Genomic DNA, 19,422 nt, shown 5'->3' with positions numbered 1-19,422 from the left:
ATCTATGAGACAATATACAAATTAAGTTTGAACTCACTAATATTAACATAAAAATACATAAAACTGGGCACTAATATGCATTAATTTAACATGTCTGAACAATGTATTACCTAAAAATCATTATTTTTATTCAGCTCGCCACTGCTTAACTGCAATGTATGCTGAAAAAATGAATATGGCATATTTTAGTTTTTGGAGGCAGGCATTTTGTAATATTCATGTCAGGCAAGAACAAGTTATTTCAAACATTTTTTCTTTTTATTTAAAATAATACGTTTGTTAAACAGTAATGCAGATATGTCACTTGGTAATAAATTATCCTGATAATTCAATAATGTAATGATGCAACTAATAAATCCATGGATCAAATCACACATATAGCACTCACAAACTGAGTAGGAATGTATTTTAGGAAAATGACAGGTGCGACAAACCATTCGCTGAGGTTATGGCTTATAAATTAACTCTCATTGCACGCATTCAGGTGCCATTGCATGATACTGTTTGTTTTCAAGAGAGGCCGTTATTAGGTCTTCCCCCCCCTCTATTTCCTAACCTCTATATCCTGCATCCTTTGATCTCATCTCCCTCTCTTCCCTGACGGTAGGCGGAGTAGGACAGCTCGTTTGCCTCCCAGCAGTACAGATGCACTTTGAAAAGATCAATGAGCGAGAAAACAAAGAGAGTAGACAGATATGAAAAGAGAGTCACCAGGACACAAAGCCCCAGAGCGAGCAGATGACTAGTCCAGACTCTCTCTCTCTCTCTCTCTCTCTCTCTCATACATGGAACATATAAACACATTCATACTTCAAAAAAATGAAAGCAGGGAAGAATGGGGTGAGCTGTGACACTTTTCAAATATGAAATTGACAGAAATACCTTTAAAATAATCCGAATGTTTGAAGCCAAAATGTAGAAAATAATTTATGTGTATATTTATGTATATAAATGTATAAAATTTTGACACTCACATATATATATACAATTTTAAATATTTTATAATTAATATATTTATAATATATATATATATATTTTTTTTTTAAATTGTATATATTTTCATGTTCATTTTATTATTTAATATAACAAAAACAATTAGAGCCTTTCTGAATACTGTGTCTGATAATCTGACAAAAAGAAGTGTATTTTTTGGTAGCTAAAGAAGGTGACAAATCTTACCGCACTTTCCCTAACACTTGTGTTCAATTGTACAGTAAATTTATGTGAATGTGAAATACATACAGCATGCGATTGATATATTACATCAGCAAAGGGAACTGCGTCTACATGTACACAAGTGTCCAATAAAGAAATAGTGAATGTATCCTTTTACTAGCTACAGATCTTTAAAATCCGATTTTACATCATGTGGGCATTTTTGTGCAGTCCGTACGATAATAGACTATTTCCAAACCGTTGGGCATTACGGCTGCGAACATCCATAATTGCTTCTTACAGTGCAGTCCCTTCATTAGTTGTCATCTTACAGTTGCTTTTAAACCTCAGGCCCAAAAAAAGTAATAAAAAAAATTAGCCACTCAGCAGCCAAGCAGAAATATCTACTGTCTGTTCTACATAATTAAATCTGATCCAAAAAAAAAAAAAAAAAGTACAGCTTCATTTTCACTGGTAATAGTTTGTGATGGCACGAAGCAGGGTTTGAAATAATACATTAGCTGCTAAGAGAGTTTTTTTTTTTGTTTTTTTTTTCGTGTAACACTGGGTTTCCTCTAGGCATCATACTTCTTTCCCGCCCTGTGGATTTGCTGGTACAAAGTCATGGAGAATGCCATCCCGAGCAGCTGCAGAACAGAGAAAATGACTTCAGCGTGGATGTGCATCAAACAGGATGTGACATCATTGAAGGAAAAGCTGTTTTCCAAAACATTCCAGAATGTTTAATGGTAATATTTGTACCTGTAAGACCAGCACACACATCGCGATGGTTCCGAGCAAATGTTTGTTGTCATTTAGCCATTCCTCAACCTTCTCATAGCAACCCTGAGAGTCAGAAAGAAGTAGTGTGTAGTAACATTATAAGTAATGCTGGGAAGGCTATTCTGAAACGGTTTATAAATTCTGAACATTTACAATGTGTACCACATTCAGAACTCAAAGTAGCTAAACTATAGTCACACTATCTTTATCTATATATATTTTAAGTAGTTATCTAAAGTTTAAGCAAGTAGCTAAAATATTGGTAAATTATTAAATGAAAACTATTTATGACTATATACCATATCTCAATTAGGGCGACTTGGTCTAGTAAATTTCTAAATTCTAATCTAAACTACTAACACTAATAAAAAGAGAGAAATATCATCAACTACAATACAAAACTAGAATACAAATTTTGTATTAACTGCTGTTTATATTTGCTGTACTATGTAAATACAGTATTATATATATATATATATATATAATATATATAGGCATGCTTCCAAATTAAACTTACCAGTGTTAAATTACTAATAATTTAGTATTAAATTAAGTAAAATACACCAATAAATCAATTAAAATAATAAGAAAAATAAAACAAAAGCAAATAAAATATTTAATTAAATACATTTAAATTGAGACTATTTAAATAAAATAAAGAATTAATAAAATAAAATACAATACAAATCAATGAAACTATTAAAATAACATTTTAATTTGAGAAACTATCAAAATAGAATAATAAATATCCAGCTGTACCTGTGACCAGAAGACGTTAGTGGCGTTACGACCGCACTCTTTGTAGTGTTCCTGGCAGCATCTGTCTGGAACTGTTTTCTCCTGCAGGGCATCATGCCAGTCTGTGTGCCCAGTAACACCACAACACTGCCACTGAGAGACAGAGTGAATATTCAGATTCATCATTTACACACTGAGCAAAGGCAATTTCTGCAGACGCCTGCATACTGTTCAATACTGGAGGGCTTCATGAGTTATCTCCCATAATTCTGTGGAGAGCAGCTGCCGATAAGATGTGGCCCAATCAGCTATCTGAACTCCCAGTGAACTGCCATTACTGTCACTGATGTCCCTATATCACACCTGCCCTCATTCACACACACCTCAGCTTGGATAATGTTCCAGGCGTTGCGGAGGCCGATGTTATTGTCCGTGTTGTAGAGCCTCAGGCCGTCTTTCAGATCCTGCTTAGCGTTCTCGCTCACCTGCAGAAAAGTTTAAAGTCACATGAAGCATTTGTAATCCGAATATATGAGTTACAGAGTAGTTTTTTGGAAATGAAGAAAACTTTAAGAATACTGAGAGAGTAAACCAGAAGAGCAGATGTGTGGGCTGTTGTTGTCAGCAGTCGAGTGGGTAATGAAAGTCTGTGTGTAGTGGGTGGTTAGCTCTGTGTGTGTGTGTGTGTGTAATAGATTAAGGGTGTGTGTGTGATGCTTATTGTTGATACTGTACCTTGTCCGTGTACACGAAGAAAAGGATGAGCATAATAAGCTCTGCCAGCAGAATGATCAACAAAACAATGAAGAACTACAAGAAAAAGAAGAGAAAAGTAAGTAAACTATTAATATCCAACAATACTAACTTTGTGTATATATATATATATATATATATATATATTACATAATTTATGGGATTATGTAAAGTCAGACGAAAAATGACCCCCTCTCTCAATCAACCAATCAATAAATATATATAGCAAAATAATAATAAAAAAAAAACCAACTAGGTGTTGCCCAAAGGCTGACAGAAACTATGTGGAATGTGGAAATGAGGATTCTTTTGTTTCTTAGTCGCATCGTCTCAGCTTCACAGCCTTTCTCTGTACTCCTACACTCTCCATCATCTTTTGATGAAGTCTGAGAGCTTTCTGTCCCTGCATAGACAGCAATGAAACTACCAAGTTCAAGGCCCAGAAAGGTAGTAAAGACCTTGTTAAAATATTCCATGTGACATCAGTGGTTCAACCGTAATTTTATGAAGGTACAAAAATACTTTTTTGTGCACAAAGAAAACAAAATAATGAATTTATTCAACCATTTCTTCTCTTCCATTCATGTGTCGTAGTGCTCTCGTAAATAGCAGTAGCGACTGATGAGAAAAGAAGAAATCTTGAATAAAGTCTTTGTTTTTGCACAAAAAAATGTAATAAAATTATTAGTCACATGGACTATTTTAACGATGTCCTTACTACATTTCTGGACCTGGGAACATTTCAGTTACACTGCTGTCTATGCAGGGTCAGAAAGCTCTCGGATTTCACCAAAAATATCTTAATTTGTGTTCTGAAGATGAACAAAGGTCTTACTGGTTTTGAACAACATGAGATAATTAATGACAGCAATCAATAATAGAATCTGAATTTTTGGGTGAACTATTCCTTTAAACCTGTATTTTTAAAGCCCTGGGCAATGTGGACGTTTCGTAAGTAATTACAAATGAAGGTAAGCACTGCTTTTAAATCTGTGTTGAATAAAAAAACATCAGAGCAACACCCAAACTACAGTGCCTATACAGAAACAATTAGGCATATTTATCAGAAACTAGATTTTGAAAACCTAGGTTTTGGGAGGGAACTGCACAGGGTTCAGAAACTGATGGAAATCTACTAAAGAATGAAATCATAAAAATGTAAATATAAAGAAAGTTCAAAATAAAGCACTTATCATAAAATGTCCATTAACTGAAATAAGAGAATCAACATAATAATATGTTGTTGAACTACTTAAATATTAACTTAAAATTTCAGGGGGGTACTTAAAGCTGCGGTAGGTAACTTTTGACGCTCTAGCGGTTAATAAACAGAACTGCTTGCGTCTTGCGGAAGAACATCGTAGCCGGAACTACTTCTCTCTGTTTATGTCTATGAAGAATCACAAAGGTACTGGGTTACTCCGCCGCAGTACCCCCAAAGCAATCTAAAATAGTCCGAATATAAACACTTATTATAGGTGTACCCTAGTGATTCAGGACAAGCCAAAAACACGGTTTGGAAAATGGATTCATGGTGTACTCGCTTATTGTATACATTTTTCTACATTTTGAACACAAACAAAGTTACGGACCGCAGCTCTGATTGGTTGTTTTTTACCGGGAGCTATGGAGTTTCTGCAAATGGCAATAGGACCACTGGGAGGAGCCAGAGGAGCTTGATTTTTTCACAGATTATCTGTCTCATATTCTACTGTCAGGACATAATGACAGGTTTAATAAATATGTAAAAAAAAAAATTTTTTTAAAGTTCCCTACAGCACCTTTAAGTAATTATTTTATGTCAAAGAAGTTTGGCTGACTAAAAAAGTTTTTGTGACCCCCTTAACTAAATGATTAAATTTTCATATGCTTTGTAGCATAATGGAAACTTACATTTCAGCGCCTAAGAACAGTTAAATATTCAGCGACCGCTGAAGTGATGAAGTATTACATTTTTTGTAGTTTACTTTTGGAAGACAACCAGAGAGGATTGTATTAAAACCTAACATGCATAAATTAGAAAAAAAAATTACCCTGGATTAACAATACATTCCTTATGCAGTGTGCATTGTGGGAGTTTAGGTGTCGACTTACACTCAGCAACAGGCACTTGTTCTCCTTGATGGCACCGAGGCAACCAAGAAAGCCCGTGACCATGATGACAGAGCCCAAGGTAATGACCAGATTGGCGGCTGATAGGGAGGGGAAGGAGGGGGAGAAGGTGGCAAAACTGCCCTGAGAAACAGACAGCCATATGCCCACACCTAACAACCCGCAGCCAGACAACTGAGGAGAAACAGACAGAGGAGATCATTTCACGTTAATAAACACACAGAAACCCATTCATTATGGATCAAACACGCATAAACATTCAGTTCGACAGTGTTTCTTCAGGCTTTTACGTGTCCCAAAGTGTAAAACTGACTCTTCGGTTTCATCCACCGATTTCAGTAGGTCTCAGGAGGACCTGAGAGGCACTTTCTGAACTCAAGTTCACTCAAGGTAAGGTGTACTTACTGTTTCTGGACTGAGATGGGTATGTGTGTGCATGCCTGACCGACTAAACGAAACCTGTGTCAGCTCCCCCTGCTGTGAGAGCAATATAAATGCTAATGGAACCGCAATGAAGGTTGTTGTTAAGTATTGAAGTGTGAATTTTGTGTGTATCTAGATCGTAGGAGAGTAAAAGGTGTGCTTGTTGGGGAGAAACTCTTGTAATTTCATGCTCAGGTAACCAAACTGTAAATGTAGTCCAGTCTGCTAAAGGCCAGGCAAAAGGAGAAAGTTAGCAAACAGACCTGGACCAGCTCCAAACAGAAAACCAGAATATGCTGTACGTATAGCACAAGCAAAATTAGATTTTAAACAATAAATGTCAAAATGCTTTCATTGTTTTACCCCAGTTTACCATGAAGAGTCCACTATACTTTAAGTAAGCTATTTGTAGGTTGATTTACAAGTTCACATTTGTATATAATGCTTCACAGTAAGATAAAGTTATATTTATTTTACACTCTGACTCAAAAGTGAAGATGCATGGATATTTACTATTTTAAATAAATGTAGACATTACAACATTATAATGCACAATATAAAAAAATAGATATTCTTGCAAAATATTATATTAAACGGTGTAATTAAATTATAACTGTCCTTAAAAATTAAATAATGTATAAATACGAATATAAAAGTAAAAAATATTAATAAATATTTTTAAGGTCTTTAAATGAAAAATTTAGAGGGGCAAGATGTTCTTCCTCACATAACGTATGTCACTGCGAGATATGCCCTACAGTGCAGCGGCCTGGCTCCCCACACACTGTTCTTTTGAGTGTAACTAAAGGTGAAAAGCTGTGTCATTCAGTTCCCTTGAGAAAATACCCAGCATGCACTCTGAGAAACCATGAAGAATCTGAAATGAGACAGAACCACAGCACTTGGAAAAATGATGAGTACGAAAAATAAGAGATAAAACAGGTATGTTTGTGTATGTGTGTGTGTGTGTGTGTGTGTGTGAGAGAGAGAGAGAGAGAGAGAGAGAGAGAGAGACAGAGAGAGAGAAAGAGAGGACCAGCAGAGCAAGTCAGAAAAAATAGGTTAAAGATGCTGAAAACTTAAAAAAAGCATGAAAATGAAAAGTATGGCACAGTAATCAGAAAGTCTGCGAGGAAATAATTAGGAGGCAAATGCAAGCATGAAAAATAAGCCACAGAGCACACAAACTAGAAAATAACAGAATAAAACATAAACAGGAAAAGCACAGAGTAAGAGTATTCTGTCCACAGGAGCAGACAGCTTTTAACCTAAATTTTAGTATTCATGACGCACTACCAGAATGAAGACACACAAACAAATTGAATTCAATCTATTCTCTCTGCCTTTGGAAAATCCTACATAATGGGTTTTTTCTTAATCTAATCCTGCATTTCAAATTGGGGGACTATTCGTTTGAGAGGTTTTCTTTACAGTGCACTGCACTCAAACAAACATGGACGGAGGTAGGCATTTACTAGATAAATGGTCTGAAGTAGCAGAAATCAACACAATAAAGGTGTGTGAAGAGGAGACTGAGGAAAGGACGAGAAGAAGCAGGGAAGCTGGATCAGGATCAAAAGTAGAGAAGTGGGCTAAAGAAGGACCAAGGACAGGACAGAAAAGGAAAGGAAAGGAAAGGAACAAGATATAAGAAAAAGCAAGAAATAAACATGGGGAAAAGGAAAGGATAGGAAAGATCAAGAGAGTTGAACTGGCCCGGGAAAGAAAATATATTAAATGTAAACATAGGGACACAAACGACAAGAAAGTGATATGAAAAGAAGTAATAGAAAGAGAATAAATTATCTGAAAAGGACGGGGAAGAAAATGGGCAGAAAAGGAATAAGGAAATGGAAAAGGAAAAGGAAAGGATGACGGGCAGGAAATTACTAAAGAAATAACAGGAAAAGGGATAGCAAAGGAAATGAGAAAGGAAATCGATAGAAATTACAGGGAAAACAAAAGTAATAAAAAAATGGAAACAAATAAATATGAAAGGACAAAGGACAAGAAAACCAATAGAAAAGGAATTCACCGGAAACAAAGGAATAGTAAAAACTTGAAAAAGGAAATAAAAGGATAATGGAGAGGGAAAGGGATAGGAAAGGAAAGGAAGGAAAATGTGGAGAAGATAAGACTAGAAAGAGGCAAGAAAGGAAATGGAAAAAAGACAGTACAGGAATAAAGATAACAAAAGGAAATTAAAAAGGAAAGGAACAAAATAAATCAATAGAAAATGAAAGGAAAAGAAAAAATGGAAATGAAAGAAATAAAGGAGCTTAATGCTAAAGGAGAGAAAAATATCAGGGAAGCAACAGGATAAGAAATTAAAGGAAATTTACAGGTAAAATGGAAAAATGTAAAGGACAGGAAAAAAGCAAAACAAAAGAAATAACTTTTTTATTAAATGTAGGCAGCATCCATGAATAAGTATTAGAAATAACATACCAGAAGATCTAGAAAAGTTGAGTCAGTCGTTCATGTTAATAACAGATCCCACATGCAAAACTGACCTCACACCCACTAATGAGTGTACTGTGTGTGTTTGTGACCTTGTGCAGAGTGAACTGAGTCTGGCCTAAACTTTCTGACTCATGTATTAAACATGGAGCTGAGAGCCATCAGGCTCAGTAATGTCAAGCACATGAAATATAGATTACCAGCGACCTAAAACACCTCCTCAACTCCACTCAGAAACATCATCACCACCCCATTTACATTCCATATAAAAATATAATAAAAATGCTGACAATACATCAACTGTAAACACAAGCGACAGGATCAAGCTTTTTTGTATTATGTTCTGAAAAGACATTATTGAACCCCTCTGTAACACTTGTAATTCAACACGCAAATGTAATTTCTCTTCAATGGAAAACTAAACTCCGAAAATAAATTCCAGTGAAGGAAAAGAAAACCACACTATATAACGTAATTCCCTCTCCGCCCCGCTGTTTAAAGTGTACAGTGTGCAATCTTCAGGCATTTGCAATCTTCACATAATTTCCTTATTCTTTTATTTTCCCTTTTCCATCATTATATGGGTGTATATGTGGGTATGTGCATGTGCACAGTGGGAGATTTTAGATCAGTCGGGAGTTTTTTCTCAAGTTTCCTGCTTGCGATTTGGTGCTTCCGTCATTAAACTGGCTCGGAATCAAACAAACAACAACACACACACAGCAGATCAAACGAGTGATAGCTCACAACTCACAGAACCGTAATCTGACACACAGACTTCCTGTTGCAGATACATTACACAACAACAACAACATAGACACAGATGATTGAAAGTTAAACTGGAGGCCTATAAGAGATGTTAGAATGAAAAAGAGCGAGAGAAAAGGTGGAGGGATTTGTTTGAGTGCTCTAGTTCAGATGAATATGCATTACTGCCTTTGATCTAAGAGCATTTAACATCTCGTGATGAACCTACTTCCCTCCTTGGCTCTCACTGCAGCACACACATGCATGTACACAAACACTGACTGTGTTTTTTACAATTTTTTACAAAATAATTCAATTATTACCAGGCGAGTCATACCCATTCAGATTGATTTCTGAGTTAAGTGGGTTTTGAATTTATAATATTTATTTGAAAATGTAAGATAGACATATTGAGGCATAGCCTACATTTTCCATGCATGAGTTTCCAGTTGTTTATGATTTTATTGGCTTCTTTAGAAATCGTTTTATACAGATCGCATTCACAACTACCATTTTCTAGCCACTAATGTATTTTACAGATGAACAATACTAGAAAAATAATTATCTAGCAATTTCCATTACTTGGGATTTAATTCATATCTATGACTTTTCTTCCTTTTTTTTTAGGCTAAAACTGCTATTTTTATTTTATCTGATAATTTCTTTACTGTGGGAGAAAATAAAAACATTGTATGCAGAAAACACCCCACACTGCATGCATCTGGCAATCATTCACATGAAAATCCAACAAAAGTTCTCTGGTTGAGTAGTTCACACAAGTAGTGCTTAAAACATCTTAAAATTATGGATTTGTTTCTTACAAGCACACAGCTTTTAACTTAACAAGATGGTAATTGATGGACTGGAGTTGTGTGGATTACTTGTGGACGGCACCCATTCACTGCAGAGGATCAATTGTTGAACACAAGATGTAAATGTTCTACATTTCTCCAAATCTTTTCATCTACATCTTGGATGACCAGAGAGTTACATTTAAGCAAATTATTTTTGGGTGAACTATAATTTAAATTCTTTAGAATTATGGATTCACACAATTCTCCAACCTCACATATGAGCAATAATAATAGTGATGCTCAGCTTAGCGAACATCTCTAATGATCCGCCCCAAGCTCACATGCTCAGAAACAAACATTGTTAAACCATTCAAACAAACAGCGCATTTTCTTCAAAACCCCACAGAGACACCATGCTCACTTTTTTGAGGAAAATCATTGTACAAACAGCTTACTTAAAGCAGTTTCTGCACATTAAACTTTGAACAAAGAACGCATTTTGACAACAAGTAAGTATGGATAATTCATGCTGTACTCTGATACTTACCCAGAACAGCAGGTTAAAGAGGAACATCATGTATTTGACACAGCACAGGCATCCGCGAGCCATCTTCAGCTTCTCGAACTCTAGGAGCAACACAAACGACAAGTCCAGGTAAAACACAACGTACTTCCCACCGGTAGACACGCGCTTATCCTGAGGCTTCCCTACAGGTGGGACAGCGACCACAACACCGTCACTCTGTGCCGTTTGATCTTTGACATTTGACCCCCGGGAGCCGTAGAATGCCCCCACGGCCAGGCGGTGACCCCGATGGGCCGCCCGGGTGAATTCTGACTCTGCGCTGTCCAATGAGGGGCTCCGCTGGACCTCAGATTCGTGGCTCTCACACCTCTGCATTATTGGATGAAGGCCGAGTGGAGGGCATGTTTCACACGCTCTGCAACCTAACACACGTGTCCAAAGTTGCCATTGGAAAGGATTTTGTGAGCTGTGCTCACAAAAACACAAGAACTTCAGAAGTCTAATAAGAGGGTTTTCTCGAGATCGTAATTCCTTTGAATTAAGAACGTCTTCCTCCTGCTGCTTCCTATTTGTCTTTTTCCCCTTTACGCTGTGCATGCAGGAAAGCAGAGCATGTGCTTTCAACTTTCCCCGCTCTCACTCCATCGTACTCTTTCATTGCTCTGTGTCGGCATGATTCGCTTTGTTGCATGAACCACTTTTTCCTCTGCACGCTCTTGCTTCCCTCCAGTGCTATTATTAGAGATCTCCTCTCCCTGCTCTTCCCATCCCAACTAGTGCTCTCTGTCCCTCTCTCTGCATCCTCCTACCTTCATTCTTTCATCCCTCTCTCTCTCGCTCTCTCTTTGGCTCCTCCTCCTGCACTCTGGCCAATCTGTTTGCAGGTCAATGGATGCGTTATCTCCCTATTCCCATGTAACTTTGAAAGTATCAGTATGCAAGCGGGAAAATGAAAGCTGATTGAGGGAATAAATCAAATCCTAGCACATGTGCGCCTTATCCCTTCGATACTGTCTGTATGTTCATGCCATCTCGCTTACTCAGAGCGATTTTGCAGAGATCGTGCAGTGCCAATGTTTCCAGGTCATTCCTCTGTGTAAAGAGTGCATCTGATTTGTTGTTGCTGGGTTTTTTTTATGTGGTGTTGTATGAATGGTGCTCTTCATGATCTTTCAACACATTTACATGTTAAAGAAACACACTTCGGACAAAACAAAAAAAAACATGCATTTGCTTTCATACTGGGACAGAATTTGGTCTGTGCCTGTGATCTTTTAAGATAGACTGATAAACAACAAAACTTCCATACATGCAGTTATTTTTTATTTTTTATTATTTTTTTTAACCAACCAACCAGCTACCATCAACCTTTCAAAAGCAACTGCTCAGCAATGCCATTGAAACTTAACTTAAACAGCATTGAACTAATAGGCTGAGATGCTTACTGACCTTTAACGTTAGCAGCAGTGAAGCATGCCAGAGACAGCTTGAAAAAGAGACTGATATTGGGTCTAATTTAAGCACATACAGTACAGTTCGTTCAACAGATTGTACTGTTGCAGGGCATAATGTCACATTTAATTTACACAATCCATGTTTCTCAACCACTAGAATGTTCTGGGAAGACATATTTTCAGCATTGCATCAGCTGAATGATTGACACCCTAGTATGCAATAGTACAACAGACAGAACAGATTGTACATCTATACCTCACAACTGTTTTTTAATAATGACTAAGAATACATATTTTGTGAAATCTATACCACCAGGTATGTCATAGTTTGGAAATGAATAATGAATATTTAATTTTATTTTAAAATGCAAAAACGGTTTATTTTAGGCTTAGCCTGAAGCATTATAATTTGCAATAAGAAAGCATTATAATAAAAGCAATACAAGTCATTGTATGTCCCTATTTATGTAACTAAACATGCATATTTGTGTTTGGGGGATATTTTTGTAGAGATCCTCCTGTGACTGTTTTTTTTTTGTTATAATTCTTTCCCTCCGGTGCTCTTTCCACTCTAATTAAATGACATTGTGATCTTGTGTAACTCAGTGTGTGTGTGTGTGTGTGTGCGTTGCTGTGTATTTTACCCTGCGGTGGCTTTGTGAGATCTGATGTTCTCAGGAAACTCATTAGACAGGATTTATTAACTGAACTGTTTATTTTGCTGCAAGCATGGACAATACATTTCCACAACTGCACACACAGGCAGCAAATTTATACACCTTTACTTTCGAGGACCTTCCATAAATGTATATTGTTCCTCAGTTTTTAATTTGCTTATTTATTTTGGCACTGTTTTTTTAGTAAGGATTTACTTGACGTCAAATAGACTTTTATCATGCACTATGATCAAACATTTAAAATCACAGAGAAGTGTTTATGCTAAATAATTTGTATTAAACCATTTTTAAAACAATAAACTGTAATAAGGTTAACAGCTGTTTTTGCAGTCATTTGTTCATGCATTATCTTTAATTAACAATGAACTACATATGTTTTTTTATTTAAACACAAAAGTCAAATAGTTTGAACGGAAATGTGTTTATGAGTACACAATTTGGCCCTCAGGGGTATTGCAAAACAAGTACACTACAACATGCTTTGGGCAAACTATTTGCTAAAATTAAACTGTCTCCTGATTCTGTTCTCTGCATCTTGCGGGAACAGCACGTGTAGTACTATACATCGAGTGTCAGGCCCGAATAGCGGCACATGAAACACTCCTGGGATACGCTACTGGAATATTTTATGTCTTGTGCATCTCACATGGCTTCTGTCTGGGTGCCTGAATAGAGCATAACAGGAGAAACAGTGCAGAATATCTGTTCACAGGTACTTAACACATCCACAGTCAGGAACAGCACTCATTTATTATACATACAGAGAAGACAGGACAGAGAGGATTGCAAGATATCTGATTGAGTGAGAGAAAAGAAGAAAAACGACAGAGAGTAACAAATGTGTTGTTAAAGTTCATTGTTTCCTCTTAATGTTTACCAAAGCCTTGTTGAATATGCATTTTTAGTATGATTTCTTAAATCTCTTGAGTATGGGCATGTATTGGTGCTCAGACATTATGTAAATCATGCCAGAGAACTTTTTGAAAACTCTTCAAGAGATGTCTATTCAGTAAGCATACAAAAATCACTCATGCAATAGATTGAGAAGTGCTAAAAATGTTTTATTATAGTTATATAATTATTATATAATACTTATAATTCACAATTTTGGGGCCATAGGATTTTTATGTTTTTTAAAGTATCTTATGCTCAACCGAGGCTGCATTTATTTGATAAAAAATACAGTGTAATAATATTTCACAATATTAGTTTTTTCTACTGTAAATTAACTGTTTTCTTTTTGAATGTATTTTAAAATGCAGTTTATTCCTGCAATGCAAAGCATTATAACTCTAGTCTTCATTGTGACGTGATCCTTCAGAAATTATTCTAATATGCTGATTTGATGCACTATATTTTTCTTTCTTGGCATTATCAATGTTGAAAACAGAGGTGCTGCTTAACATTATTGTGGAAACTTGATAGATGATTTTTGGAATATAATTTTTTTTATAACATTATATATGTCTTCACTGTCACATTTGACCAATGTAAGGTGCCCTTGTTGACTAAAAGTATCAAATTCTTAATATATATATATATATATATATATATATATATATATATATATATATGAAAAGTGAAAGTGAAGTGACATTCAGCCAAGTATGGTGACCCATACTCAGAATTTGTGCTCTGCATTTAACCCATCCGAAATGCACACACACAGAGCAGTGAACACACACACACACACTGTGAACACACACCCGGAGCAGTGGGCAGCCATTTATGCTGCGGCGCCCGGGGAGTAGTTGGGGGTTCAATGCCTTGCTCAAGGGCACCTAAGTCGTGGTATTGAAGGTGGAGAGAGAGAGAGCTGTTCATGCACTCCCCCCACCCACAATTCCGTCCGGCCCGAGACTAGAACTCACAACCCTTCGATTGGGAGTCCAACCCTCTAACCATTAGGCCACGACTTCCCCCCATATGTGTGTGTGTGTGTGTGTGTGTGTGTGTGTGTGTGTGTGTGTGTGTGTGTGTGTGTGTGTGTGTGTGTGTGTGTGTGTGTATGTGTGTGTGTGTGTGTGTGTGTGTGTATATATATATATATGTGTGTGTATATGTGTGTATATGTGTATATATGTGTATATATGTATATATATGTATATCTATATATATATATATATATATATATAATATTATATATAAGTCTAGTACAATGCAAAATCTTTCATATTGCTAATTAAATTTATAGAAACAAAAATTAGCTTTTTTTAATGTCTTAAACCTAGGAGTTTATTTTTTCTAAGTTTACATTTTAAATGAAATTCCCAAATCTTCAATGTGGTCACAGATTTTATGTACGGTAATAAATGCTGCCCAGATGTGTTTTTAAGGAGTATTAATTAAACAAACTCTGAGGAAGCACAATCTGCCATCTCTTACACACTATAATGAACATCTGCCTGCCAGCCTGCTCAGCGCTTCACACACACACCCACCCACACACACACACACACACACACACACACACACACTCCTTCTCTCTGTACACTATACTGTACAACAACTTCTGAGACAACAAGCTTTTCGTGTCTTTATGGGAATGTTTCTCATCGTACATGACTGTGGTTTCAAAGAGGCCATTTCGTTCAGCTGGACGCGTCGGCTTGCATGTAAACCGCACTCTTGGGCACTCAAGAGGGATGTATTCCCGAACAGTCTGCCCTATATGTAAATCAACTACCATTAACTTCCCATCCAGGGAATGCTGGTTGACTTGCTGGCAAAAAGAACATTTTAACACTTTCCAAGGAAATTGAAGTAGTGTGTTGGGAAAGAAGGAACAAAATTACGGCTGATTTTATACTCCAGCATGCAACAAGATATTTTAACCTGCTATGTGCCTCTCCTTTCTAAGAATCATAAAGAAACTACAGTCAATAAATGGCATAAAATACAAGTGAAGTCACAAGTATAAGAAAAGATAATAAACTACACTTTTTTCAGTACTCGTCTAAAATTAAACCCTTCTGCCTTGCATGCTCAGGTTTAATCACTATTTGCATACTAACTGTGCAATAGTACATACTGCATGCTAGATTATAATTAATAAGTTCCAAACCATAGGTTAAAAACAGCTTTTTACAGGTATTGTTAATGCATACAATTTCCATGTATGCACAGAAATGCTTTTCGGGCTAATATTGCCCAAAACCAACAAAAAAGGAGGTTTTATGATGATTCTTCTGGTTTAAATGTATACAATTATGCATCAAAGACATCTGTGATATATTTGTAGTATGCAAAATACTACCCACACTACATTCACACATAAAATACTTTAAAGCCGATCTCTCAGTACCTTTTACATTAATAATGAGATTTTGTATCACTGAAATATCTGTCAACACACATCGCGTCCATGCTAGAGAGTAAAACGTGTAATATTACCCCGAGTCACATTGAATTGAAGATGTATGACTGTATGCAGAACGACTAAAGCAACAGCAGAAGCAGAAGACAGCCTGTCTGATATTTTTATAACAACTGGCATTTTCATAAGACCAACTGTTTCAAGCAATGGCATTTTTTAATAGCTTCCCTACAAACGCATGAATATTAAAGATGCCTTCCGTGCAGAAAATTGCATTTTCAAAACAGAAAGAAGGCCTTTGATTAATGAGATTCTAGCTTTAAAACAGGTGAATTAATTGCCTCTCGAGAATCCGAAACCTGACACAAATGCAAGCCGATGTGCATATGTTGTTTTGCATGTGTATGGAGTTTAAAGTTAGAGCAAGGGCTACACAAAAGGATCAATTATTGTAAAAATGGCCTTTAATGCAAACATTCAGCACAGGATGTACTCTTTCTGTGTATGACAGCCTGAGGGCATTTGCCGTCTCAGTCCTAAATTATGTCATTAGCTCTTTTTTCTGTTCGCTATTCAAAAGAGGCTGCGCTCTGACCTGCTCTAGCTCACACTTGACGTCTTTTCTCTGTTTTTAGAAGACTATTTAGCATCAACTGTGTGACCTCTTTGGAGGTGTGAGGAATTTTGGGATGCACTGCCCTCTGGTGTTATTAAAATCTGATGTGCAATCTCTACTATCTGGTTGTGGATGAGACTTGGCCAGACTTATATGCATACTGAAATGGTAAAGTAGGCTATGAAAACAAGAGAGACTTGAGTCAACAAAACATTTTCAGTACAATGAGTGGTATTTGATGAGATATACTGAAAACCAATACTGAGATCCAGGGGGGAAATAATTTTTTTCTTAAAATAATATTTTTTTTCCTAGATCTTAAAATTTACAGAGACATAAAATGCTGACTAGTTCTCCAAATATATGACATATATGACCTTAGTCTCCTCAACCTCATTTGTTAAAAAATAAATAAAAATGTATAGTAATATTAAAACTAAAAGAATATTGAAAAATAACAAAACAACAAAAGAAGAGTTTATGTTAAGAGTTAAAAAAAACATCAACATTAGGTCACATTATGATTATGTATGCGCCATGTAAATTTATTAATCTGATTGTCATTGAAAAATCGTATCATTTAAAAAATATTAAAGGAGGGGTACAATGGTGTTCCATCTATTCAGAGTTGTTCGCAGTGTCAAAGAGATGGATTCTCATGTTAAATATGGCCAAAGTTGTAAAAAATAATTTGGAAAAATGAATGAATGAAAATCTTACTTCCGGCTTGGTACAGTTTCGGCTGTTTTTTTCGATCGTGGATTTAATGACGTAGATGATGGTGGAACTCCTTATTATGAGCATTTCTCTCAGAAAAGCGCGCCAGTGCACAAGGGAAATTGTCAGAAGCACTGCATAGGATTTGTTTGAGATGTCTCCAAATAACATCAAGTTAAATACTCAAATTCTGAGTATGGGTCACCATACTAGGCTGAATGTTTTTTTTTTTTTTCTGGGGCAGCAACTTAGTGTATCAAGTGCGTTTGTGTGTTCTTGTCATTTCAGTGTGGAATGTTGATCGATGCTGGATTTGCACATCATTTGCTATTACTGGGAGTGGTCCCAGTGACAAAAAAAAACAATTCATGTAAGTACAACTGCATCAGATTTCTGTCTTTTGTTGGAAATCAGCACATAAGAATATATGTTAATGGAAACACGGCACAGGCTCACGGCACGCCAGGAGCTCGGCTTTTTCCGGAGAGAATCGGAAAGCTGTATTTTTATTTTATAAATATGATAAAACTAAAGACTTTTTGGAAATATGAAGGATGCAGTACTACTATATAAGTACTCAAGATTAACATGAGAATAGGTGAAACTGTGTTATGTACCCTTTAAGTTAATATTTTAAATCCGAATGAAAGAGCTGTAGCTATCAATTTGATTTAATCAATTGGGATCACGCTTTTTTTTTCAGATTAAAGGCTTAACCAAAACACAGACATTAACAGGCAAATGATGTATGGTGTAAATATGCTCAGTGTTTCCATGAGTCTGCAGCAGCTGCTTTGAGAGATGCGCTTTTTAGATGCGCCAATTCTGCACATTCCAGTAAAGCGCTAATCACGCACACACACACACACACACACACACACACACACACTGAACAACTGATGGAAAGTTTACTGAATTCTTAAAAAGCTTAGTTTAATCCAACTCTAGGCCTTGAACACATTTGCACTCTTTTTACACGAATAGCGCCAAATCTAGGCTACCTCATCATCTACTCTGTATCTATCCGCGCAAGTCGCATATCTTTCATCTCAAGAAGTTTCCGTAGTAGCAGAGATTTTCCTGCTAGGACAGGCTGATCTAGATTGACGCATTTAAACTTCCATATACGATTATTTTTGTTTAAATACCACATTATAACCACTTAACAAAATAAAACTGGAAGTATTTTATTATATAAAACGGATAGCCTTAGCAACTGATAGACATGAATAGTACAACAAGCTAAGAGCACATACTTGGATAGTAAACAACTGTAGCGTTAAATATTAAACATATAGACAAGATTAAGAACTTTTGACGTTTTTTAAGCCTTACTCACCTTACTGGAAGCCCAATTTGTGATTTCCGACTTGCTTTCTTCTTCTTTCCGAGGAAATCTCCACACTTTCGTTTACGTTTGTTTATATAGAGGTAAAGGCTGTTTTAACTGGGACCAATAGACGTATAACGCGTATAAACTATCGGTAAGCAGACTTCTGATTTCATGGTAGTCCAAAAAAAAGGTCAGGAGCTCGAAGAAATCGAAATGGCAGTAAGTTTTCCCACGAACGGAAACAGTGTAGCAGGAAAGATGGAGAGGCGTGACTTCACTCCCGTTTACGGTCAGAGCGAGAACTGCTGTAAATCCACAGGAAAACACTGCTGGCAGTATCCAGCAGGGGGCGCCAGTCCACACGCAATCCCACAAGAGGGTGATTAATTAACAACATTCAAAAATACCGAGGCTTGCAATTCCTAAAAACACAGAGAATGTAGGTAATAAAGTAGGTGTGCAAAAGGACCTTTTATTCCCTGAAAACTTTATCTCAAAAAAGAGCATGTGAAAAAAATATGCGTAGCCTTTGGAAAATGTTGACTGACAGCCAATTTTTATATAGTATGAGCTGCTTATATATGAAGAGTTAATTTGCAAAAAACATTACTCCTTCAAAAAAAAAAAAAAAAAAATATATATATAAAATAAAATCATGTTTTTTTTTATTGTTCATTCCAATGAATCCCATTAAAATGACTATAAAATTTTGCTATTGCGTAGTGAAATTTTTACACCCCTATTATTAAGACACTTGGGGCCAAATACAGTTATTTTGTGCAATTATAGCATTTTTTTGCAAATAATCATTTAATAAA

At 36.2% G+C, this 19,422-nt stretch overlaps 1 protein-coding gene across 2 annotated transcripts; it reads right to left on the bottom strand.

Annotated features, from left to right (window-relative positions):
• Window positions 1-236: 236 nt before the first annotated feature.
• On the bottom strand, window positions 237-18,890 carry tspan9b (tetraspanin 9b). 2 transcript variants are annotated; one of them, XM_052555049.1, is made up of 8 exons: window positions 18,611-18,890; window positions 10,513-10,592; window positions 5,524-5,715; window positions 3,412-3,486; window positions 3,060-3,161; window positions 2,698-2,829; window positions 1,918-2,001; window positions 237-1,802 (listed from the first exon to the last, which is right to left on the bottom strand). In XM_052555049.1, the coding sequence occupies exons 2-8, from the start codon at window positions 10,573-10,575 to the stop codon at window positions 1,731-1,733; spliced, it is 720 nt and encodes a 239-aa protein (XP_052411009.1). In that variant the 5' UTR covers window positions 10,576-10,592; window positions 18,611-18,890; the 3' UTR covers window positions 237-1,730. The 2 variants fall into 2 exon arrangements, with proteins under 2 accessions (XP_052411009.1, XP_052411008.1); XM_052555048.1 differs by lacking the exon at window positions 18,611-18,890 and having other exon boundaries at window positions 10,513-11,412.
• Window positions 18,891-19,422: the final 532 nt, after the last annotated feature.

Source organism: Carassius gibelio, chromosome B4, assembly GCF_023724105.1.
Source record: "Carassius gibelio isolate Cgi1373 ecotype wild population from Czech Republic chromosome B4, carGib1.2-hapl.c, whole genome shotgun sequence".
In the NCBI taxonomy this organism is placed as follows: domain Eukaryota; kingdom Metazoa; phylum Chordata; class Actinopteri; order Cypriniformes; family Cyprinidae; genus Carassius; species Carassius gibelio.
Note: the sequence above shows the minus strand (reverse complement) of the source record. Positions and strands in the feature narration are given on the sequence as shown.